This window comes from Scyliorhinus canicula, chromosome 18 (assembly GCF_902713615.1).
Source record: "Scyliorhinus canicula chromosome 18, sScyCan1.1, whole genome shotgun sequence".
Taxonomy (NCBI): Eukaryota; Metazoa; Chordata; class Chondrichthyes; order Carcharhiniformes; family Scyliorhinidae; genus Scyliorhinus; species Scyliorhinus canicula.
This window is the reverse complement of record NC_052163.1, coordinates 16,389,488-16,414,693: the sequence shown is the minus strand read 5'-3', so window position 1 is coordinate 16,414,693 and position 25,206 is coordinate 16,389,488. Positions and strand designations below refer to the sequence as shown.

The 25,206-nt window shown below is 51.0% G+C and overlaps 1 protein-coding gene across 1 annotated transcript in view; it reads left to right on the top strand.

Moving 5' to 3' along the window:
* LOC119953684 (dynein heavy chain 17, axonemal-like) overlaps nt 1–25,206 on the top strand; it is an 821,504-nt gene that overhangs the window by 239,086 nt on the left and 557,212 nt on the right. Inside the window, 2 exon segments of the mRNA XM_038778213.1 lie at nt 14,504–14,644; nt 18,642–18,785. Of these exon segments, the coding sequence (XP_038634141.1) occupies nt 14,504–14,644; nt 18,642–18,785 (285 nt within the window).

Genomic DNA, 25,206 nt, shown 5'->3' with positions numbered 1-25,206 from the left:
CGCGGCACCGCAAGGCTGCATGCTTAGCCCCCTACTATACTCGATGGAAGAAGTTGGAAAAGTGAATAAGCCAGGTGGAGGGGTCTTTGATTATGCTGCCTGCTTTTCCCAAGGCAGCGGGAGGTATAGATAGAGTCAATGGTTGGGAGGCAGGTTTGTGGGATAGACTGGGCTGTGTTCACACGACTGTGTGGCAAAATGTGGTTCCAATTCATCTCCAGTTTGCTGACGACACGACCATAGTGGGTCGGATCGCGAACAATGACGTGTCAGAATACAGGAGGGAGATAGAGAACCTAGTGGAGTGGTGCAACAACAGCATCCATGCCAGCAAAACTAAAGAGCTGGTCATTGACTTCAGGAAACAAAGTACTGTACACACCCTTGTCTGTATGAACGGGGCCGAGGTGGAGATGGTTGACACCTTCAAATTCCTAGGTGTGCACATCACCAAAAATCTGTCCTTGGTCCACCCACGTCGACGCTACCACCAAGAAAGCACAATAGTGTCCATACTTCCTCAGAAAAATATGGAAATTCAGCATGTCCACACTGACTCATACCAACTTTTACAGATGCACCAGAGAAAGCATTCTATCTAGCTGCATTGCAGCCTGGTATGACAATTGCTCGGCCCAAGACCGCAGAAACTTCCGAGAGTTGTGAAAACAGCCCAGCCCATCACACAAACCTTCCTCCCATCCATTGACTCTATCTATACCTCCCGCTGCCTTGGGAAGCAGGCAGCATAATCAAAGACCCCTCCCACCTGGCTTATTCACTTTTCCAACTTCTTCCATCGAGTATAGTAGGGGGCTAAGCATGCAGCCTTGCGGTGCCGCGGTATTGAGGACCAACGTGGAGGAGGTGTTGTTGTTTATTCTTACTGATTGAGGTCTGTGGGTCAGAAAGTTGAGGATTCAGTTGCATAGTGAAGGGCCAAGTCCTAGATTTTGGAGCTGTGATATGAGCTTGGCTGGGATATGGTGTTGAAGGCAGAGCTGTAGTCAATAAATAGGAGTCCGATGTAGGAGTCTTTGTTGTCGAGATGCTAAGGGATAAGTGTAGGGCCAGGGAGACGGAGTCTATCATGGACTGGTGTGGTGATAACCACTGTAGATGACTCTATCTATACCTCCTGTTGCCTTGGGAAAGCGGGCAGCATAATCAAAGACCCCTCCCACCCAGCTTACTCACTCTTCCAACTTCTTCCATCGGGCAGGAGATACAAAAGTCTGAGAACACGCATGAACAGATTCCCAGGTACCAGCCTCCCTGAACAGGCGCCGGAATGTGGTGACTAGGGGCTTTTCACAGTAACTTCATTGAAGCCTACTCGTGACAATAAGCGATTTTCATTTCAGATTCAAAAACTTCACCCCCCACTGATTCCAAACTCCGAAATGACACTGTTATGGACTGACCTGCTTAATACTACACTCCTGTATGCTTTCCCCGATGCCGGTGTCTATGTATTTACATTGTGTACCTTGTGTGCCCTATTATGTATTTTTAAATTTTCTTTTCTTTTCAGTACTAAATGATTTGTTTGAGTTTGCTCGCAGAAAAATACTTTTACTGTACCTCGGTGACAATAAACAAATCCCAATCCAATAATGAGATTACAGCACACAGACTCTGAATGCGATCCGCGCATCAAGAGGACCAGAACCAGGTTAGCTCAGTCAGAAATGCGAGTGATTAAGGTATGGCCCAGATCAAGAGTGAGTGAAAGTTAAATAAAATGAAACAAAGACCTCCTAAAAATCGGTCCAGAGAAGGATGCGATGAAAATGGGTGGTTCCAAGAGTTGCTGAATTAATAAAACAGGGAGAAGGTCAAAGCGATATTTTCAAAATGTCCATAAAAGTCCCCGCATTGAATTGGTATGCAGCTGATCCACTTTCTGAAGTTAAAATGGTTTTAAGGCATTCACAGCTTAAGTTTCTTGATTCATTATATTTCCCCTGGACCATGCTGCATGTCCAGCAGGCTTCTTGTGATCACAACCAGAGACCCGTCATCAGCATGGGTCTCAGCAAAGACTTGGTCCCCAGCATTCATCCAACCATCCGAGGGCCCAGCTGTCATACTCATCCTCAGCTGCTGGGACGTGACTGCACTGTGCTCACGAGATTATGCTCCTGAATCTACATGTAACTTCACCACATACTGTGTGGGTGTAACTGTGCTGCCGAAAGTAGATGATGAGGCATAAGATGAAATATCCTCTAGGCACTGAGTATTTAATGTTTAGAGGTAAAGTCATTGGGGTCCCTTCCATGGCTGCAGCCTGGTTCTTGGATGGTGATATCTGTGGTGGAGAACAAAGGAATCACAGTTTGAGCACTTCACGTTTCATTGACCCATTCTGTGTGCTCACTAGCAGGATGGTTACATCATCCTCTTTACTCCTCATAGTCCAGCCTTACTGTCTGTCACCAATTGCACTTCCTACTCAACCGATAAGCCCCATCACCCTCCACCTCGGCTGCTCTCTGGAACCAAAGATCAGGAGCGACTCCTCCTGTGTGCCTTTTCTTGCGGGAATTGGCGTCTTCTTGTCCTGCATAACAGAGTGCAGAATTAGTGACATTTCAAAATGACAACTAACCCCCTTGTCTGCATCATTCCCATCACACATATGGGCCTCTCTTTCACATATTGCATGCAAATGCACACAATGGGCAAACCTGTAGGCTTTTGCGATAAGGCACTAAAACTGGCTACACATTCACTCTTCTGGCATAGCTGCCCACTCACACATATATTATTGATCATCACACAACAGACTCCTGTTGAAGATGTGACACTGGTACTTGCCCTTGTGAATCAGAGCAGGCCACTGATCCATTTCATGCTCTGCACCAATCTCGGTGTTGCTCACACCGAGACTGGGCAGAGCATGAAATGGATCAGTGGGTCAACTGGCATTGAAGCACAGCCTCCCTGTTTGAACTCTTTAATCGGCTGCCTGTAGATGCAGAATTGTTAGCTGATCACAGATTTCACCAATGGAAGCTTTTTCTTCCACTAAATTACAGGTGTTTCCATGGATGCTTCTGGCACTTCAAAGTTTAATTACAATCACGTGGGAAATGTTCGAAAAAGAGAAAGTGGAAATGGTGGATTCAATAATCAGGGATGACGCGTTGTTGACAAACTTCAGCTGTTTTGTCACAGAAACGTTGGGATAAATCATCCCATCTCTTCAGGAAAAAAATGGATAAATATTTTAAACAAGAGAGGACACAAGGCTGTCCCCATTGTGCTACCGTGCTGTCCCCGCTGTGCTACAATGATGCCCCACTGTGCTACCGTGCTGCCCCCACTGTGCTACCCTGCTGTCCCCACTGTGCTACCGTGCTGTCCCCACTGTGCTACCGTGCTGCCCCCACTGTGCTACCGTGCTGGCCCCCACTGTACTACCATGCTGCCCCACTGTACTACCATGCTGCCCCACTGTACTACGTGCTGTCCCCATTGTGCTCCCGTGCTGCCTCAACTGTACTACCGTGCTGCCCCACTGTGCTACCGTGCTGTCCCCATTGTGCTACCACGCTGCCCCCACCGTGCTACCGTGCTGTCCCCATTGTGCTACCGTGCTGTCCCCACTGTACTACCGTGCTGCCCCCACTGTGCTACCGTGCTGCCCCCACTGTGCTACCGTGCTGTCCCCATTGTGCTACCGTGCTGTTCTCATTGTGCTACCGTGCTCTCCCCACTGTGCTACCTTGTTTCTCCCAGTGTGCTACCGTGCTGTCCCCATTGTGCTACCGTGCTGCCCCCACTGTGCTACGGTGCTGCCCCCACTGTACTACTGTGCTGCCCCCACTGTACTACCGTGCTGTCCCCACTGTGCTACCGTGCTGTCCACATTGTGCTACCGTGCTGTCCCCATTGTGTTACCGTGCTCTCCCCACTGTGCTACCTTGCTGCCCCCACTGTGCTACCGTGCTATCACCATTGTGCTACAGTGCTGCCCCCACTGTGCTACCGTGCTACCCCCACTGTACTACTGTGCTGCCCCCACTGTACTACCGTGCTGTCCCCATTGTGCTACCGTGCTGTCCTCATTGTGCTACCGTGCTGCCCCCACTGAGCTATCGTGCTGCCCCCACTGTACTACCGTGCTGTCCCCACTGTGCTACCGTGCTGTCCCCACTGTACTACCGTGCTGCCCCCACTGTGCTACCGTGCTGTCCCATTGTGCTACCGTGCTGTCTCATTGTGCTGCCGTGCTGTCCCCACTGTGCTACCGTGCTGCCCTCACTGTGCTACCCCGACTGTGCTACCGTGCTGCCCCCATTGTGCTACCGTGCTGCCCCCCATTGTGCTACCGTGCTGCCCCCACTGTGCTACCATGCTGTCCCCACTGTGCTGCCGTGCTGTCCCCACTGTGCTACCGTGCTGCCCCATGGTGCTACCGTGCTGTCCCATTGTGCTACCGTGCTGCCCTGACTGTGCTACCGTGCTGTCCCCACTGTGCTACCGTGCTGCCCCCACTGTACTACCGTGCTGCCCCCACTGTGCTACCTCGTTGCCCCCCACTGTGCTACCGTGCTATCCCCACTGTGCTACGTTGCTGCCCCCACTGTACTACCGTGCTGTCCCCACTGTACTACCGTGCTGCCCCCACTGTGCTACCTCGTTGCCCCCACTGTGCTACCGTGCTGTCCCCACTGTGCTACGTTGCTGCCCTCACTGTACTACCGTGCTGCCCCACTGTAGCTACCATGCTGCCCCCATTGTGCTACCGCGCTGCCCCCACTGCTACCTTGTTGCCCTCACTGTGCTACCACGCTTCCACCACTGTGCTACCGCGCTGCCCCCACTGCTACCTTGTTGCCCCCACTGTGCTACCACGCTGCCACCAATGTGCAACCGTGCTGCCACCACTGTGCTACTGTGCTGCCCCCACTGTGCTACCGTGCTGTCCCCACTGTGCTACCTTGCTGCCCCCACTGTACTACCGTGCTGACACACTGTGCTACCGTTCTGTCCTGAGGCACTCTCAATTACGACGCGAGAGCGAGGTCGGTAATCAAAGGCTTTAATATACAGAGAACAGGACAGCATTTGCGAGAAATGTGCTCGCCACATGGAGCCTTATCCTGTGTACTGTTTTCTGGGGGCGTAGCCAGAGGCGGTGTCCCCCAGGGTTCCAAGCCTCTTAAAGGGGCAAGGTATTAATGGTAAATACCGTTCTCAATTCACCACCTGTTTAGAAAAACACATAGTCCGTCGGGGGTGAAGTGTTTTAAATTATAGTTCAGTCTTTGTGGCGGTCTGATCGTCCGTGCTGACTTTCGCCGCTCTGGTGGTGGCGCGTGGATGCGGTCAGTTCGATGGTGGTCTATCCGGGAGCACGGTTGACTGAGCCTTGCCCGCCTTGGAGTGGTGGGGGTATCAGGGGTGATTAGGGTGGTCGGTGCGGCGCTGGCTGGGGGCAGGGGGCGTTATGGGGGGGCGCTGTCTGAGTCGGCGGTCGGTGCGGGGAGGGGAGCATCGGTAGAGGGGGGGGTCGGGTGGGGAAAACGTCGGGGTCGATGGGAGAGTCGGTGGGGTCGGTGGGAGAGCCAGCGGATGCCAGGTCTCGCAGGGAGACAGTATCCTGCCTGCGTCGGGGTGCTCGACGTAGGCATATTGAGGGTTTGCGTTGCAGCAGGTGGACCCTCTCGACTATTGGATCCGTTTTATGCTCCTCACGTGCCTCCGGAGTAGGACTGGACCCAGAGTCGTCAGTCAGAGTGGAAGCGAGACCCCAGAGGTAGACTTCCTGGGGAAGACAAACAAACGATTGTGAGGGGTCTCGTTCGTGGCCATACAGAGGAGCGACCTAATGGAGTGCAGGGCATCGGGTAGGACCTCCTGCCAGCGGGCGATAGGGAGACTCCTTGACCGTAGGGCTAGGAGGACAGCCTTCCAAACTGTCGCGTTCTCCCTCTCCACTTGCCCGTTTCCCCGCGGATTATAGCTCGTCGTCCTGCTCGAGGCGATACCCTTGCTGAGCAGGTACCGATGCAGCTCATCGCTCATGAACGATGTACCCCGGTCGCTGTGGATATAAGCGGGGAAACCAAACAGTGTGAAGATGCTGTGCAGTGCCTTGATCACGGAGGCCGAGGTCGTATCGGGGCAGGGGACAGCAAAAGGGAAGCGGGAGAATTCGTCGATGACGGTGAGGAAATAGATGTTGCGGTTGGTGGACGGGAGGGGCCCTTTGAAGTCCACGCTTAGTCGCTCGAAAGACCCAAAGGCCTTTATCAGGCGGGCCTTGTCTGGTCGATAGAATTGCGGTATGCATTCCGCGCAGATCTGGCATGCCTTAGTCATGGCCTTGACCTCCCCTGTGGAGTAGGGTAGGTTGCGGGACTTGATGAAGTGGGAAAGCCGGGTGACCCCCGGGTGGCAGAGGTCATCGTGGATGGATCTCAGGCAGTCCACTTGTGCGTTGGCGCACGTGCCGCGAGACAGGGCATCTGGGGACTCGTTGAGCTTCCCCGGGCGATATTTAATATCGTACGTATAGGTGGAGAGCTCTATTCTTCACCTCAGAATTTTGTCGTTCTTTATTTTGCACCGTTGTGCGTTATCGAACATAAAGGCGACCGACCGTTGGTCGGTGACGAGGGTGAACCTCTAACCGGCTAGGTAGTGCCTCCAGTGTCCGCACAGTCCTCCACAATGGCTTGTGCTCCTTCTCGACTGCAGAGTGCCGCATTTCCGAGGCGTTGAGGGTTCGGGAGAAGAACGCTACTGGTCTGCCCGCCTGGTTTGAGGGTAGCAGCAGGGCGACGTCTGATGCGTGGCTTTCTACTTGGAAGGGAATGGCTTCGTCCACCGCGTGCATAGCGGCCTTGATGATGCCGGCCTTGATACGGTCGAAAGCCAACTGGGCCTCATCCGTCAGGGGAAAAACCGTGGTCTTAATGGGTGGCCGGGCTTTGTCCGCATATCTGGAGACCCACTGGGCGTAATAGGAGAAAAGCCCCAAGCACCGTTTGAGTGCCTTGAGGCTACGGGGATGGAGGAGTTCCTTAAGGGGATGCATGCGGTCGGGGTCCGGGCCTAGGACTCCGTTTTCCACGACGGAGCCGAGGATGGCTAGCCTGGTTGTGTGGAACACGCATTTCTCTTTGTTGTACGTGAGGTTGAGGGCCCGGGCAGTCTGGAGGAACTTCCTCAGGTTTGCGTCGTGGTCCTGCTGGTCATGGCCGCAGATGGTGACGTTGTCCAAGTACGGGAAGGTAGCCCGTAAGCCGTACTGGTCCACCATTTGATCCATCGCCCTCTGGAAAACGGAGACTCCGTTTGTAACACCAAAGGGGACCCTGAGGAAGTGAAACAGCCAGCCGGCTGCTTCAAAAGCCGTGTAGGGGCGGTCCTCTGAGCGGATAGGGATTTGATGATAGGCCGATTTTAGGTCAACCGTGGAGAATACCCGATACTGGGCGATGTGAGTGACCATTTCAGCTATGCGGGGAAGTGGGTAAGCATCGAGTTGTGTAAACCGGTTTATGGTCTGGCTATAATCCACTACCATTCGTTGCTTTTCCCCGGAGCGGACTACCAATACTTGAGCCCTCCAAGGGCTGTTGCTGGCCTCTATGACCCCCTCTTTTAATAGCCGCTGAACCTCTGACTTGATAAAAGTCATGTCTTGGGCACTGTACCGGCGACTCTTGGTGGCGACGGGCTTACAGACGGGAATGAGGTTCGCGAAGAGGCGGGGTGGCGCAACTTTGAGTGTCGCCAGGCTGCAGACCGTAAGTGGGGTCAGGGGTCCGCCGAACTTCAGTGTCAGACTCCGGTGGCTGCACTGAAAGTCCAGGCCGAGCAGCAGGGGGGCGCAGAGTTGAGGAAAGATGTAAAGTTTAAAACGGGATCATTTAGCGCCTTGAATTACGAGGTCAGTGACACAATACCCCGTGATTTGAACCAAATGGGACCCTGAGGCGAGGGCGATAGTTTGGGAGGCAGGGTGGGTGTCAGAGTCGAACTCACAAAATGGCCACCCGGAGTCACAAGATGGCTGCTCCCATGACTCGCACGAGGTCGATGATGCGTCGGAAGTGAGCATGCCCGGCCGCAGTGCGCCGCGTTGCGGGGTCTGTGAGAACAGGAGCTTGAATTCTGGGCCTGGTGAGGGTTTGTGGCCTTTGGGCCCAGCCAGGCAGACTTTCGCGAAGTGCCCTTTCTTCCCGCAGTCGTTGCAGATCGCGGATCGGGCCGGGCAACGCTGATGTGGGTGCTGGCCTTGCCCACAGAAATAGCATGGGGAACCCCTGAAGTGAGTGGATCGTCGTGTGGCACAGGCCTGTAGCGTGGCCGAGTCTGGAGGGGATCGAGAGGGGTTCGCAAGGTCCGCGGAGTACATACGGAGGTTACGGTGGGCCGTTTCGAGAGAAGAGGCGAGCGTTAACGTACCCCGGAGATCCTTTGCCCCGTCTTCTAGGAGCCGCTGCCAGATGTACGAGGACCTGATACCAGACACAAGGGCGTCGCAAATATGTAAGTTCCTGTGTCCTTCTGCCGTCACTGCTTTGTGGTCGCAGTTCCTCGCGAGCGCATTGTGTCTTTCCACGAACTCGTCCAGCGTTTCCCCGGAACGCTGGCTGCAGGTTGAGAGCAAATGTCTGGCGTGTACCTCGTTAGTAGGTTTTATGAAGAATTTCTTCAATATTTCGACCGCCGCCCCATAGGTCGTAGCGGTTTCGATCACGGCGGAGAGTCGGTGGCCCACCCGGCCATGTAGTAAGCGCAGCTTGCGAGTGCTGTCGACATCAGTCGTTGAGGAGTCCAGATAGTCCTCGAAACAGCGGAGCCAATATTTTAAAATTTCCGCGGCTTCCGGCAAACTGGCGTCCAGGTTGAGCTTCTCCGGTTTTAGAGCGCTGTCCATCTTGATGTGTCTGTATATTAAATTGAGGAACTCTCAATTACGACACGAGAGCGAGGTCGGTAATCAAAGGCTTTAATATACAGAGAACAGGACAGCATTCGAGAGAAGTGTGCTCGCCACATGGAGCCTTATCCTATATACTGTTTCCTGGGGGCGTAGCCAGAGGCGGAGTCCCCCAGGGTTCCAAACCTCTTAAAGGGGCAAGGTATTAAAGGTAAATACCGTTCATCACATGTCCCCAATGTGCTACCGTGCTGACACACTGTGCTACCGTGCTGCCCCCACTGTGTTAGCGTGCTGCCTCCACTGTGCTACCGTGCTGACACACTGTACTACTGTGCTGTCCCCAATGTGCTACCATGCTGACACACTGTGCTACTGTGTTGCCCCCACTGTGTTAGCGTGCTGCCTCCACTGTGCTTCCCCCAATGTGCTATCGTGCTGCCCCACTGTGCTACCGTGAAGCCCACACTGTGCTACCTTGCTGCCTACCGTGCTACTGTGAAGCCCCCACTGTGCTACCGTGCTGCCCCAAGGGCTGAAGAGGAGGGGTCAGAAGCCAGGGGATGGAGTTTCGGTGGTGAGCATTGGGGATGACCTAGAGTCGTTTGTGATGAAATGCATGTAGCATGACATCAAACTTATGGTGGATAACTGCGAAACCTGCAAAGAATTTAAGCGCAGGCAGAGCAAGAAGCCAATACAGATGGGTGAGGTAGTCACAACACTGTCAGAACGTTGGCATGATCTCTTCCACTTGAATGGAAAGGAATACCTTCTGGTCAGAGACTATTTCTTTAACTACCCGGAGATAGCACAGCTGTCGAATTCTACGGCCAGATGTGTCATTAAGAATGTCAAAAAGATTTATGCGCGACACGGCATTCCTAATGTGGTCATGAGTGACAATGGGCTCTGTATTGATTATTATGAATGATTTGAATTTGCACGGCAGTATCATTTCCAACGTGATACCTCCAGTCCTCTCTACCCTCTGTCGAATGGTGAGGCTAAGAAGGGCGTGCATATCTCATGTTAATCAGCCCCTGAAAAAAAGCACCAGATAGCCGTGATGACACCTATCTTGCTTTCCTAAGTTATCGCTTGGCTCCACTAATCAATGGGCTCTCGCTAGCTCAGATGCTGATGAACAGGCAACTGAGAACGGCATTGCCTTACATTCTTCAAGAACCAGTGAACCATACATTAAAGAGACAACTGATCTCTCAAAAAAAGAGGCAGAAGGGTTTCTGATAGATCAGCGTAAAAGCTCCAACCTTTGCAGCCAGAGGTCACGGTTACACTGGAAGATTCCAAAGGATATGGATGGTCTAAGCAGGCGAAGGTACTGCGACAAGCAGGTCTAAAAATGTATCTTATCATTACGGATGAAGGTGTTATCTTAAAAAGAAACAGAAGATCTCTACTTAAAGTCAAGCAACCTTTTGTAATACAACCACCAGAAGTAGCATGCAACAGTCCAAAAACAGCTGAAGAACACACAGTGCAACATATGGAACAACAACTACATGATAAATACACCACAATACATGAAGAACAACAAAGAGCATCAACAAACCCTAAAGAAGGTGAAGCAACTTTGCAAGTTCAGCAATCACTTAGAAGATCAACAAGGCTCAGGGGCAAACCCAAAAGATTGAACTTGTGACAGACTGTAAATACTCTAAAGATGTAAATAGTTATGCATATCATACTGAATTGTAAAATTAATCCAATGAATGTAAATAATTACATTTTCCAAAGGAAAGGGATGTGACGATACGCATAAAATAATTCTGTAGATAATATTATACATGACCTCCGACCACCAGATGGCAGTGTAAATGCACCATGTGACCCTGTGTCACTGGGGAGTTGGGAGTAAGTTATGTTGGTTGATAAACGTATTTTGCAGTAGCTCTACAATAGTTAGTGTTAGTGGTTTGTTATTTTATTTACCTTTACCATGCAGTTATTTGATAATAAATTATTTAAACTAGATGTTCTGTAGTGCATCATTCATAGCAGCCAGTCTACAGAACATGACATTGCTGTCTGGAGAGGTGTGGATGCCCTGGTGATCCCGCTGATTCTCCTCTCATTCCTGCATGGGACGTTTTGTTGAGAAATTGTAGTTGCTGAGACAGAGTCCAGTCAGCCCTGGATGAGTGGCATTAATTTCTGCTTGTACTCTGGTTGACCGAAGCAGACCCTGGGCTGGACCAGAATGCTAAACAGTGGTTCCAGACATTTCTCGCTAGCCACCTGAGGGAGTGGGAACATTAGAGGTCTTCTAACTCCACCCAGACTGTACACTGGGTGCTGATGATGGTTGTATTTACTTCTGACAGTGAGGATAACCAAAGCTAGCCTTCTCATCAGTGGCAGCAGAGAAACACAGCACAGTTTCCAGAACTTCTCATTCATTAGGGGCAGCAGGGTAGCATGGTGGTTAGCATAAATGCTTCACAGCTCCAGGGTCCCAGGTTCGATTCCCGGCTGGGTCACTGTCTGTGTGGAGTCTGCACGTCCTCCCCCTGTGTGCGTGGGTTTCCTCCGGGTGCTCCGGTTTCCTCCCACAGTCCAAAGATGTGCGGGTTAGGTGGATTGGCCATGCTAAATTGCCCGTAGTGTCCTAATAAAAGTAAGGTTAAGGGGGGGGTTGTTGGGTTACGGGTATAGGGTGGATACGTGGGTTTGAGTAGGGTGATCATGGCTCGGCACAACATTGAGGGCCGAAGGGCCTGTTCTGTGCTGTACTGTTCTATGTTCTATTTGGGACGGGAAGTTTGCGGTGTGCGTCTTGCAGGAAATCTGTATGGTTCAGGCAAACAAGCTTCTTTGAAGTATCTGCTCATCTCGGATCTACTGATGCCGTTGAATGCATTGTCCTGGGGGGTTTATAATTGTGCGATGGGACCAGTGTCTGTGGTGGTACCCATGTTCCATGTTCAGCATTCATGGGGAATTTGAGGGACCTGAACTGGTCCTTCATCTTGGTGGATGTCTGGCGACATCACCATCTGGACACCAGAATTTTTACTTTTGTGTTGCCTGGGGTCAGAGCATCCAGGATTTTGCACCTTTTACATTTATAAGGCGTACATGACCTGCATTCCAGTGCTCTGTGCAGCAGGTGCTTTGCTCAAACCACCTACTGATGGTGGGCAGAATTCATTCCGTTCTGTGCCCGGATGGGGTCCATATACTGTCATTTTAACAATCTGCTGCTGGAGCATACCTGGTTGCAGGAATCTTTCTGTCATTTCTGGGTCAGTTGGAGAAGGAAGCAGGGAGCTTCGACTCCTTGAGGCTACTGTGGGACATGGGAAAGATTTGCATCTGAGTCTGCTGTCAGAGGTATGCAGAGGGGTCGAGGGAGTTGTATAATGAAGTGTTCACCCTGGGATCTTGTGTCAGTCGGGTCCCAAGGCACATATTTGAGGTCGCAGATCTGGTTCCTCAATGACCTGGACAGAGGCTCTCCCTTTTTCTACTCACTGGAAAAATAGCAGGGGATCAGTAAGCAACTCCTTGGGATGCTGGCTGATGACAGATCCTTTGTCCCAGATCTGGAGGGAATAGGAGATAAAACATGAGCCTATTACTCCGTATGTCTCTCTGGATCTATCCAGTGAGGGTCTTGCAGAGTTTTGTGGGAGGACCTGACACAGGTTGACCCAGAGGTTGCTGGAAAAACGGATGCCTCTATATCCTTGGAGGCACCCTCAACAGCCTATGTAGAGGCAAGACCCATGGCTGGACGGGTTGACCGTGGAGTTCTTCAATGTATTCTGGGATGACCTGGGGAAACAACTACACATGGGTCCTGGGGGAGAGTATCCTGACTGAGGAGATATCCCTCTTGTGGCAGAAGGAGCTGTTGCTCAACTGCCATTGCAGAGTGTCTAATTAAGGTTAATGGGTCCCTGAGGTACCCCTTCATTTTGGGAGCGGAGTGCACGAGGCCCAGGTAGATACTATTTGCATGGAACCTTTCCTGTACCTCTTGCCAAGGAGATTGTTAGGATTGGCTCTGCGTGATAGCGAGCAGCACGGTAGCACAAGTGGATAGCAGTGTGACTTCACAGCGCCAGGGTCCCAGGTTCAATTCCCCGCTGGGTCACTGTTTGTGCAGAATCTGCATGTTCTCCCCGTGTCTGGGTGGGTTTCCTCCGGGTCCTCCGGTTTCCTCCCACAGTCCAAAGACATGCAGGTTAGGTGGATTGGCCATGCTAAATTGCTCCTCAGTGTCCAAAAAGGTTAGGAGGGGTTACTGGGTTACGGGGATGGGGTGGAAGTGAGGGCTTAAGTGGGTCAGTGCAGGCTCAATGGGCCAAATGGCCTCCTTCTGCATTGTATGTTCTATGTCAATGAACCAAGCATTAGGATGTTCCTTCCAGTCTCAGCTGTAGATGTGCTCCTAATGTTCACAGACTCGGGTGATCCACAGAGGACAGATCCCAAATGCAACCAGGCACAGCATGCAAGGATGGTGGCCCCACAGATTACTGTGAGTAAACCTCCAGACAAGGTTACCATGACAAGATCTGGGCAATCCTGCAGACTCAATTGACCTGCAGAGGATAGATTCCAAAATGCAACTAGGTACAACATGCCCTTCGTGGACCTCCCTCCCTAACAGCACTATCGGTGTACCTACACCACAGGGACTGCAGCTGTTCAAGAAGGCAGTTCACCACCACCTTTTGAAGGGCAATAAGGGATGGGCAATGAGGGATGGGCAATAAATGCTGGCCCCTGGATAGTGGATAGCACTGCTGCCTCATGGCGCCGAGGTCCCAGGTTCGATCCCAGTTCTGGGTCACTGTCCGTGTGGAGTTTGCACATTCTCCCCGTGTTTGTGTGGGTTTTGCCCCCAAAACCCAAAGATGTGCAGGGTAGGTGGATTGGCCATGCTAAATTGCCCCTCAATTGGAAAAAAATTAATTGGACACACTAAATTTATTAAAACAAATAAATGCTGGCCCATCGAGCGATTTCCACATCCCGTAAATGAATAAACGATAAAGGCAGCTTCATATATCACTGAGTCATTATAGAAACCTCCAGACAAGTCACCATTGTAATATCTGGGCATGCCAGCAGATTACTTTTACACTTTTTATGGGAACTAAACATTAACGTGAAATACTTATATTTCTTTGCAAGTGGAAGAAGTATTTTTAAAAAGAACATGGAATGCTGTAATCTGCGTTGAAGCTGTATCCATCACTTGAAGGGAAGCATATCATGCCATCCAGTCTTTGGCCTGTGAGAGGTACACAGCTCTATTGCTGACATCTTCAAGTTTTAAACCTCTGAATATATGTTCCCATTTGCCTGGTCCCAATAAATGAACTCCCAAAGTGTTTACCCAATCCATGAGTGATTGGTGCTCTTTTATCATTATAAAGACACAATACATTCCTCTTTCTTGGTACTGATGTGGACCAAGTCCGCTTCACATTCCCCCCTCAAGAGTTTTCTGCAGCTGCTCAGTGTTGCTGACTGTACTAATACTTGGTATTCTTTAAATAGTTGCGTTTACTATGTTGGTTCAATTCAGGTTATATTTTATTGATTATCTTTTGGTAGGAATGGTCAGCAAGCCCTTTGTTTGAAAGGGGTGGCAATAAAAAAGATTCATTCTTGGACCTTGATGGACGACCAAACTTGTTAAACAGAAGATATGCAGCTGTTAGCGAAGATGGTGTCAAGCTTCATGCATTATTGGAGGTAAAAAGAGACTGAACACTATTCACTTGATACTGTATTAAAAAAATATGAATAGTATCATACCTCCTGTGAGATTGAACAGAATGGGTGGAATTATTATAGCCAAGTTCAAGTGGGTTTGGATGCAGAGAATCATAGATTCATAGAATTCACAATGCAGAAGGAGGCCATTTGGCCCATCAAGTCTACACCGGCTCTTGGAAAGAGCAACTTGCTTAAACCCAAGCCTCCACCCTATCCCCGTAACCCAGTCACCCCCACCTAACCTTTTGGACACTAAGGGGCAATTTAGCATGGCCAATCCATCTAACCTGCACATCTTTGGACTGTGGGAGGAAACCGGAGCACCCAGAGGAAACTCACGCAGACGCAGGGAGAAAGTGCAAACTCTAAACAGTCACCTGGATTTGAACCCGGGTCCCTGGAGCTGTGAGGCAGCAGTGCTAACCACTGTGCCACCGTGCAAGCAGGGAATAAACTCATTTAAGGGTTATGCCGGGTCAGAGTCCTGTGCGCATCCTGCCTATTTCCAGATTGAACTCTGGCGAGCTTGCAGGTGAGTTTGGAACCTTCTTGAAACTGCTGAGTAAGCATAGATGTCAAATGCATAATGTAATTAACTGATGGTTTAACCAACCATGATGGTTGAATCAACCTGTCTATTTTCAGCATCAAGTATGTGCATAACAGAGTGTGCTTTCTCAGTAAAATTGAGAAGGTTGTTTACAGCGTATCATAGAATTTACAGTGCAGAAGGAGGCCATTTGGCCCACCAAGTCTGCACCGGCTCTTGGAAAGAGCACCCTACTTACGCCCACGCCTCCACCGTATCCCTGTTACCCAGTAACCCCACCTAATCTTTTTGGACACAAAGGGCAATTTATCATGGTCAATCCACCTAACTTGCACACCTTTGGACTGTGGGAGGAAACCAGAGCACTCGGAGGAAACCCACGCAGACACAGGGAGAACGTGCTGACTCTGCACAGACAGTGACCCAAGCCAGGAATCGAACCTGGGAGCTGTGAAGCTACTGCGCTACCCACTTTGCTACTGTGCTACCCACTCGAGTCAACAGAGTTGGATGAGCAGGGGGAGTTGGATGGTCATGAAACATTGGAGAATCTGAGGGGAAAAAAATCACAGAGTTGGATGAGTGAGAGGGAAAGGGTGAGTCTGAGGGTGGGGGGAAGTTGAAGGGTAAGGTGGGAGTCAGGCAGTCAGGGGCGGAGTGGCAGGTTGGGATGGGAAGCTGGATGGTTTATATGACAGCTAATTGAAAATTTGTAAATTTCCTGTGCACCCCCTTCAAAGGTCAAGTGAAATAACATTGACTCATTCATATTGCTCTCATGCTACATTAAAAAATATCTTAAAAATATTGTCACTGCCAAGACAAATCTGAACCAGGAAACCTTTAGGCCCATTAATTGGGAATCAGTAGAAAGAATGGACTGAATCTCTTCCGTCAGGGGGAGTTGGAAGGTCATGGGGGGAGACAGAAGCTCTGGAGGACTCGGATTCTGGGTTTAGGGGCGAGTCCAGCGGGTTGGGTGAGTCGGAAGTCACCAGGGGATCAGTGAGAAATTGGAGGGTCATAGAGTGAGGTGTTGGAAAGGGTGAGTGGCATATTAGAGGCTCAGAGGGAGTTGGGATGGGGGGAGTCTGAATCATAAGGGAGTTGGCCATCAGGGGGATTTGGATGGTCAAGAAACATTGGAGAGTCTGAGTGGGAAAATCACAAAGTTGGATGAGTGAGAGGGAACGGGTGAGTCTGAGGGTGGGGGGACGTTGGATAGTCAGGTGGGAATCAGATGGTCAGAGGCAGATTTGGAGGATCGGGGTGGGAAGCTGGATGGTTGGGGAAGTCAGTGGGTGGGGTTGGGAGTCCAAAGTTCATGAGGTTGCTTGATGTTTGGGTGGGGAGTCAGGATGCCGGAAGGACAGGGAATTCAGAGGGTGAGGTGGAGGGCTTGAGGAAATTGGCTAGATTGGAGGGGCTGGTGGGAAGGCTTAGGGTCAAAGGAGGTCAGAGGGTTGGGAAGTTGGAGGAAGTGGTTGGGAGAAAGTCAGAGGGTCTGCAATAGACATCGCTGGGTCGGTGGAGTCAGAGGTTCGGGCAGCATTGGATCTTGGAGTGGTTGTAGGGAGTCAGATAGCTGGAGGCAATTGAGGGCTGAGGATGAAATTAGATGATCAGGGAGAACCGAAGAGTTGTTGGAGGCATGGGTCAGAGAGTTGGTTAGGGGGGATGGGGCAAGACAGAATTGGGGGTTGTCTGATCAGGAGGGAATGGGGAATCAGAGTCAGGGTATGTCAGAGGGTTATGTGGGTGTTGGGGGGAAGTCAGAGTTGCATTGGGTTAGATCAGGGAGAAGTTCTAAGGTCGAGGGGAATCAAAGGTCTACAGCACAGAAAAGGCCCATTGGCCCATTTTGTCTGCACCGGTCAAAAACAACCACCTAAGTATTTAAGTTGGAGGATGAATAGCAGTCGGAGGGTCACGGAGTGAAAAGTGTTGGGGAGGCTGTCAATGGGTTGGGAACATTGAAGGCCTTTAGACAGAGTCTGAGGCGTCTAGTATTGGTGCATCAGGAGAGTCAATGAGGAAATGGACAGTCAGGGTTGGAGTCGCAGGGAAGATGTGAGTCAGGGACGTGCCAATGAGAGGCGGCTGGAATCAGAGGGTTGGGTGGGGGGGCTGGAGGGTCAAGGAAGAGGTGAGAGAGGTCGGGGGAAGAGATGGGAGATGTTAGGGAAAGAGGTGGGAGAGCTCGTGGAAGAGGTTGGAGAGGTTGGGGGAAGTGGTTGGCAGATCATAGGGTTGAGTCGGCAGGTCAGGAGGGATGGGGGAAGTCAGGGGAGGTCAGAGGTTTATGAGAGAGTTGGATGGGTGGGGGAAGTCAGAGGGGCAAGAGGAAACCAGAGAATTACTTTGGGTTGGATCAGGGTTGGTTCAGATGGTTGCAGGGGAAACTGGAGGTTCGAGGGGAAGTTGAACGATCGGGGGATTCGATGGATTGAGGGAATCAGAGGGAGATTGCAGAGTCGCTGGGAATGCTGACCACCACAGGGGAATCAGAAGGTCAGGGAGAATAGGAGGGTCGGTGCACAGTTGGAGATCATGGGAGATTGTGGAGTAAGAAGGTTGGGGCTCGGGTCGGATAGGAGTTGGATGCTGAAGTGGAATCGGAGGATTGGGGTGAAGTTGGAGGGGTGAGTGTGTACTGGAGGTTCCTGGATGGATTCAGACGTTGTAACGCACTGGCGGATCACGCGGGTAGGGAGGAAGCGGAGGGTCTGGCAGTTTCATGAAAAGTCAGAGAAGGGTCGTGGGGGAATCAATGGTCAGGGGGAGTGGGTCGGGTTAGGCTGGATCAGGGAGGAGTTGTGGGGTTCGCTTGGAAGCCAGATTGTCATGGGGAAGTTGAAGGGCCAAGGGAGAATTCGGAGGAGCAGGTGGATTGGGAGGGGGATGCTATTGGTGGATGATCATGGGGTGGGAGCAAAAAGGAATATAAGCGATAGTATAGTCAGAGGGATTGACATCATTCTCTGCAACAAAGAGCAGGAGTCCGGATAGCTGCATTGACTGCCTGGGGCCAGTGTTTGGAACATCTGCTCAGGCCTGGAGAGTAACTTGCAATGGGATGGGGAGAATTCAGTGATCGTGGTCTGTGTAGGTACCAACGACATAGGCAAGGCAAAGAAGGAGATTCTACACAGTCAGTATGAGAACATAAGTCCAAAATTAAGAAGCTTAACTTCAAAGTTAATATTATTACCTGAGTCATGCGTGAATTGGTATAGGAAAAATCAAATTAGAGAGATGAATGCGTGGCTCAAAGACTGTTGTGGGACACATGGGTTCTGGTTTATAGGACAGTACTTTAGTTCTGCTTTTCCTGTTCAGCAGCCTGATATTGGTCCTCCAGGAAAATCATGGCTGTTTAAAATGTATAAGTAATTTAGATGCTTTATTGTTATCTGGTTGCAGGAAAACAGAATACTTTTTCGAGCAGAAGAGAAAACTACAAGCTGGGAGAGCTATGTGAACTACATTGATAAGATGGTTGTAGAAGGCTTCCATGCAGTAGTTCATAAATCTCTACAATTCCTTCTCAGCAACATGGAAAGCCAGGTTAGTTAAACTCAGCAGAAGTTATAGCGAAGCCCATGGTGGGCATTTTGCCCACCCCAGAGCAACAAGTTGGGAAACAGGTGGGCTGGTAAAATGTGAAACCACATGGGGCAGTTCCCCAATGAGGCCATGCTGAACTAGGTGCACATCTAATTTAAATAATTAAAAACCCTCTTAAGTGCCATTTGCCAAGTAGTCAGCCATTGGATGCCCCACTTACCGCTGCTTGTGGAGGCCAACAGCTGCATGGATGCAGTCCCATTACTTACCCAGTAAGGCAAGCTCAATGGAACAAAGAAGGGCCAATGGTCAGGGGAAAAGCCTCTGTGGCCCTGATGTGACCATCAATTCACTCGAGACATGAGTAGAAGTAAACCGTGGCTTTAATCAACTTAGAACAATGCCTGCCTTTGACTGAACCAGTGCTGAGAACTGCCTACAGGTCGACTGCTCTTTATACCTCCCTTCAAGGGGAGGAGCCATGGGCGGAGCCCATACATGCCCCAACATGTTCCCCTATGGATAATGCCATACAATGACCCATAGGAGAAGTCCACAAGGGCAATAGCATAGCACAGATACGAATACAGGTGCAACAGCACAGATACAAATACACTGGTGGATTATTAGTATAATACTTTCACCATATTCACCCCCTGTTAAAAAAAATGAAGTCCGGCGGGGGTATCGGGTTCATAAGTTCAGTCGGTCCGGCGCACGGATTGTACACTGTGATCGCCGAAGCTCTGGCATTGTTGCTGGCCTGGGTGTCAAACTCTTCCATGCTGGCATTGGTAGTGAGGGTGCTGGTGTGGGTACAGAAGTGGACTCCGGGACCGTCTCATCTGGAGCTTCATTTCTGTGGATCGGTGAAGGGAATGGCGGGCGGGAGGGAGCGCGGGAGCCATATAGGGGCGGGGGCGCTGTTCATGGTAGGTTGGGCGGGATATGGTGGAGGGGCGGTGGTGGTGGTGGTGGAAATGGTGGACGCGTACTGGGGGTTGGAGTGTAGGAGCTGGACCCTCTCTACCAGAGGATCGGACTTATGGCTCCTGACGTGCTTTCTGAGTAGGACCGGCCCCGGTGTCTTCAACCAGGACGGAAGCGAGGCCCCTGAGGTGGATCTCCTAGGGAAAACAAATAGGCAGTCATGAGGGGTCTCGTTTGTGGCCGTGTAAAGTAGGGACCTAATAGAGTGGAGCGCATCAGGGAGGACCTCCTGCCAGTGTGAAACTGGGAGATTCCTGGGCCGCAGGGAGAAATCTGTGGAGGTTGGCATCGTGGCCCTGCTGATCATGGCCGCAGATGGTGACATTGTCCAAGTACGGAAATGTGGCCCGCAGCCCATACTGGTCCACCATTCGGTCCATTGTTCTTTGGAACACTGAAACCCCGTTCGTGACGCCAAAGGGGACCCGGAGGAAGTGGAAAAGGCAGCCGTCTGCCTCAAATGCCATGTAGTGGCGGTCCTCCGGGCGGATTGGGAGCTGGCGGTATGCAGACTTCAGATCCACCGTGGAGAACACCCGGTAGTGTGCGATATGGTTCACCATGTCTGCAATCCGGGGAAGGGGGGTACGCATCGAGTTGTGTGTACCGGTTTATGGTTTGGCTGTAATCTACAACCATCCGGTTCTTTTCTCCGGTCTTGATGATCACCACCTGAGCTCTCCAGAGGCTATTGCTGGCCTCGATGACTCCCTCCCGCAAGAGTTGCTGGACCTCGGACCTGATAAAAGTCCTGTCCTGTATGCTATACCGCCTGCTTCTGGTAGCGTCTGGTTTGCAGTCAGCGGTGAGGTTTGCGAAGAGTGGGGGAGGGTCGATTTTTAGGGTCGCGAGGCTGCATATCGTGTGTGGGGGTAGGGCCCCCCGAACTTCAGGGCTAGGCTCCTGAGGTTGCATTGGAAATCTAGTCCCAATAGGAAAGGAGCGCAGAGGTCTGGGAGCACATATAATTTAAAATTGGCGTACCCGGCATCCTGTATAGCTAAGGTTACGGTAGTGCACCCTCGGATTTGCACCGAGTGCGACCCAGAGGCGAGGGAGATGGTTTGGTGCGCCGGGAAAATTATGAGCGAGCAGCGTCTTCCCATGTCCGGGTGAATGAAGCTCTCTGTGCTCCCGGAGTCAAAAAGGCAAGGCGTCTCGTGCCCGTTTACCCGGACGGTCATCATAGAGCTCCGAAGGTGCTTGGGTCGCGACTGGTCCAGGGTGACCGCGTTGAATTGCGGGTAGTCGGCGTGGTCGGAGGTGCTGGGGCAGCTCCGCAATGGTTGCTTTTGTTGAACGTACGCGTCGAGCGGCCAAGATGGCGGCCCCCGTTAGTTGAGCGTGGCGGGCGGTGAGGAAGATGGTGTCCAAGATGGCGGCCCCCATGGATCGCACGTGGTCGGTCGCATGGGGGAGGATGTCCACGATGGCGGTCCCTGTGAGTCGTACGTGCTGTGAGGGCTGGAAGATGGCTGCCGCCACGGATAGCACAAGGCTAATGACGCATCTGCAGGGGGCAGAGTAGGCAGATACGCTGCCACACTGCAGGATCTGTGGGCCTGTGAGTCTGAGGATCGGGCCTGTGTGTTAGAGTTCTTGATCCTGGCAGACGAAACTTTGGCGAAATGTCCTTTTCTCTCGCAGCTCCTGCAGTTCGCGTTACGGGTCGGGCAGTGCTGCCGGGCTGCCCGCAGAAATAGCAGGGTAGCCCCCCATGATGGGCGGGCGGCCGCACAGCACAGGCCTGGGGTAGTCTTTGGTCGGGGGTCCACGAGGGGGTTGCGTGGTCAGCCGGGAACGCGTTACGGCTCTGGAATGCTACTTCCAGAGAGGAGGCTAACTTTACCGTCTGATCCAGGTCTAGGGCCCCCTTTTCAACTCTCACATAGTTGGAACGAACCCCCGCTACGTAGACGTCTCGGACGGCGAGTTCCATATGTTGAGTGGCCATAATGGCCTGGTAGTTACAGCTGCGTGCAAGGACTTTGAGGTCACGTAGGTAGTCATCTATCGATTCCCCGGGATGCTGGCGGTGAGTGGTGAGTATGTGTCGCACGTAGATCTCGTTTACGGACCGTACATAGAGGCGTTCGAGCATCGTGAGGGGCGTCTGCGCAGGAGAAGGCCCTGTCGAATTGAACAGAGATTCGATGGCTCACCTGTGTGTGGAGGAGACTCAGCTACTGTTCGTCGGTGACGGAAGGCGTAGAGAAGGCTGCGAGATAGGCCTTGAAGCAGCAGAGCCAGTGCGAAAAAATTTCTTTCGCCTCTGCAGCCTATGGATCGAGTTCCAGTCGGTCTGGTTTGAGGGCCGATTCCACAGTTGCGTTTAAGTTGATTAAATTGATGCAACCATCAATTCATTGAGACATGAGTAGAAGTAAACCGTGGCTTTAATCAACTTAGAACGGTGCCTTCCTGCGACTGAACCAATGCTGAGAACTGCCTACAGGTCGACTGCTCTTTATACCTTCCTTTAAGGGGAGGAGCCATGGGTGGAGCTCATACATGCCCCAACATGTTCCCCTATGGATAATGCCATACAATGGTCCATAGGAGAAGCCCACAAGGGCAACAGCATAGCACAGATACAAATACAAGTGCAACAGCACAGATACAAATACACTGGTGGATTATTAGTATAATATATTCACCACAGACCCCAATGCTTTCCCTGGAGAGGCAAATAAGCCCCATGATTTTCTAAAACATATTTAATTGCAATGTGAAAAAGTATTGTGTGCTTCATGGCCGCCCCCGAAAGCACTAGTTCGCAAACGTCGAAGGGGTAATCCATGGGGTACGGGCCTCTGGCACGGAGTCTGTCCCTGTTGCTCAGAAGGGAAGGGGGGAAAGGAGTAGAACATTAGTAATTGGGGACTCAATAGTCAGGGCACAGATAGAAGATTTTGTGGAGCGAGGAGAGACTCACGTTTGTATGTGCCTCCCAGGTGCAAGGGTACGTGATGTCTCGGATCGTGTTTTCCCGTGTCCTTAAGGGGGAGGGGGAGCAGCCCCAAGTCGAGTCCACATTGGCACTAACGACTATGTAGGAAAGGGACAAGGATGTCAGGCAGGCCTTTAGGGAGCTAGGATGGAAGCTCAGAGCGAGAACAAACAGAGTTATCTCTGGGTTGTTGCCCGTGCCACGTGATAGTGAGACGAGGAATAGGGGGGAGAGAGCATTAAACACGTGGCTACAGGGATGGTGCATGGCGGGAGGGATTCAGATTTCTGGATAACTGGGGCTCTTTCTGGGGAAGGTGGGACCTCTATAGACAGGATGGTCTACCTCTGAACCTGAGGGGGCACCAATATCCTGGGGTGGAGGAGGATTTGTTAGTGCTCATTTGGGGGGGTTTAAACTAATCAAGCAGGGGCATGGGAACCTGGATTATAGTTTGGGGTACGGAGAGATTGAGAGTATAGAGGTCAGGAGCACAGATTTGACTTCGCAGGAGGGTGCCAGTGTTCAGGTAGGTGGTTGAAGTGTGTCTACTTCAATGCCAGGAGTATACGAAATAAGGTAGGGGAACTGGCAGCATGGGTTGGTACCTGGGACTTCGATGTTGTGGCCATTTCAGAGACATGGATAGATGCAGGGACAGGAATGGTTGTTTGCAGGTTCCGGGGTTTAGGCGTTTTAGTAAGCTCAGAGAAGGGGGCAAAAGAGGGGGAGGTGTGGCGCTGCTAGTCAAGGACAGTATTACGGTGGCGGAAAGGATGCTAGATGGAGACTCTTCTTCCGAGGTAGTATGGGCTGAGGTTAGAAACAGGAAAGGAGAGGTCACCCTGTTGGGAGTTTTCTATAGGCCACCTAATAGTTCTAGGGATGTAGAGGAAAGGATGGCGAAGATGATTCTGGAAAAGAGCGAAAGTAACAGGGTAGTTGTTATGGGAGACTTTAACTTTCCAAATATTGACTGGAAAAGATATAGTTCGAGTACATTAGATGGGTCGTTCTTTGTACAATGTGTGCAGGAGGGTTTCCTGACACAATATGTTGACAGGCCAACAAGAGGCGAGGCCACATTGGATTTGGTTTTGGGTAATGAACCAGGCCAGGTGTTAGATCTGGAGGTAGGTGAGCACTTTGGAAACAGTGACCATAATTCGGTGACCTTTACATTTGTGATGGAAAGGGATAAGTATACCCCGCAGGGCAAGAGTTATAGCTGGGGGAAGGGCAATTATGATGCCATTAGACATAACTTAGGATGTGTAGGTTGGAGAAGTAGGCTGCAAGGGTTGGGCACACTGGATATGTGGAGCTTGTTCAAGGAACAGCTATTGCATGTTCTTGGTAAGTACGTACCAGTCAGGCAGGGAGGAATGGGTAGAGCGAGGGAACCGTGGTTTACCAAAGAAGTGGAATCTCTTGTTAAGAGGAAGAAGGAGACCTATGTGAAGATGAGGCGTGAAGTTTCAGTTGGGGCGCTTGATAGTTACAAGGAAGCGAGGAAGGATCTAAAGAGAGAGCTAAGACGAGCAAGGAGGGGACATGAGAAGTCTTTGGCAGGTAGGATCAAGGAAAACCCAAAAGCTTTCTATAGGTATGTCAGGAATAAAAGAATGACTAGGGTAAGAGTAGGTTCCAGTCAAGGACAGTGGTGGGAAGTTGTGTGTGGAGGCTGAGGAGATAAGCGAGATACTAAATGAATACTTTTCGTCAGTATTCACTCAGGAAAAAGATAATGTTGTGGAGGAGAATGCTGAGACCCAGGCTATTAGAATAGATGGCATTGAGGTGCGTAGGGAAGAAGTGTTGGCAATTCTGGACAAGGTGAAAATAGATAAGTCCCCGGGGCCTGATGGGATTTATCCTAGGATTCTCTGGGAAGCCAGGGAAGAGATTGCTGAGCCTTTGGCTTTGATTTTTATGTCATCATTGGCTACAGGAATAGTGCCAGAGGATTGGAGGGTAGCAAATGTGGTCCCTTTGTTCAAGAAGGGGGAGTAGAGATAACCCGGTAACTATAGGCCCGGTGAGCCTCACGTCTGTTGTGGGTAAAGTCTTGGAGAGGATATAAAAGATACGATTTATAATCATCTAGATAGGAATAATATGATTAGGGATAGTCAGCATGGTTTTGTGAAGGGTAGGTCCATGCCTCACAAACCTTATCAAGTTCTTTCAGAAGGTGACTGAACAGGTAGAGCAGTTGATGTGGTGTATATAGATTTCAGTAAAGCGTTTGATAAGGTTCCCCACGGTCGGCTATTGCAGAAAATACGGAGCTGGGGATCGAGGGTGATTTAGAGATGTGGATCAGAAATTGGCTAGTTGAAAGAAGACAGAGGGTGGTGGTTGATGGCAAATGTTCAGAATGGAGTTCAGTTACGGAGTGGCGTACCACAAGGATCTGTTCTGGGGCCGTTGCTGTTTGTCATTTTTATAAATGACCTAGAGGAGGACACAGAAGGTTGG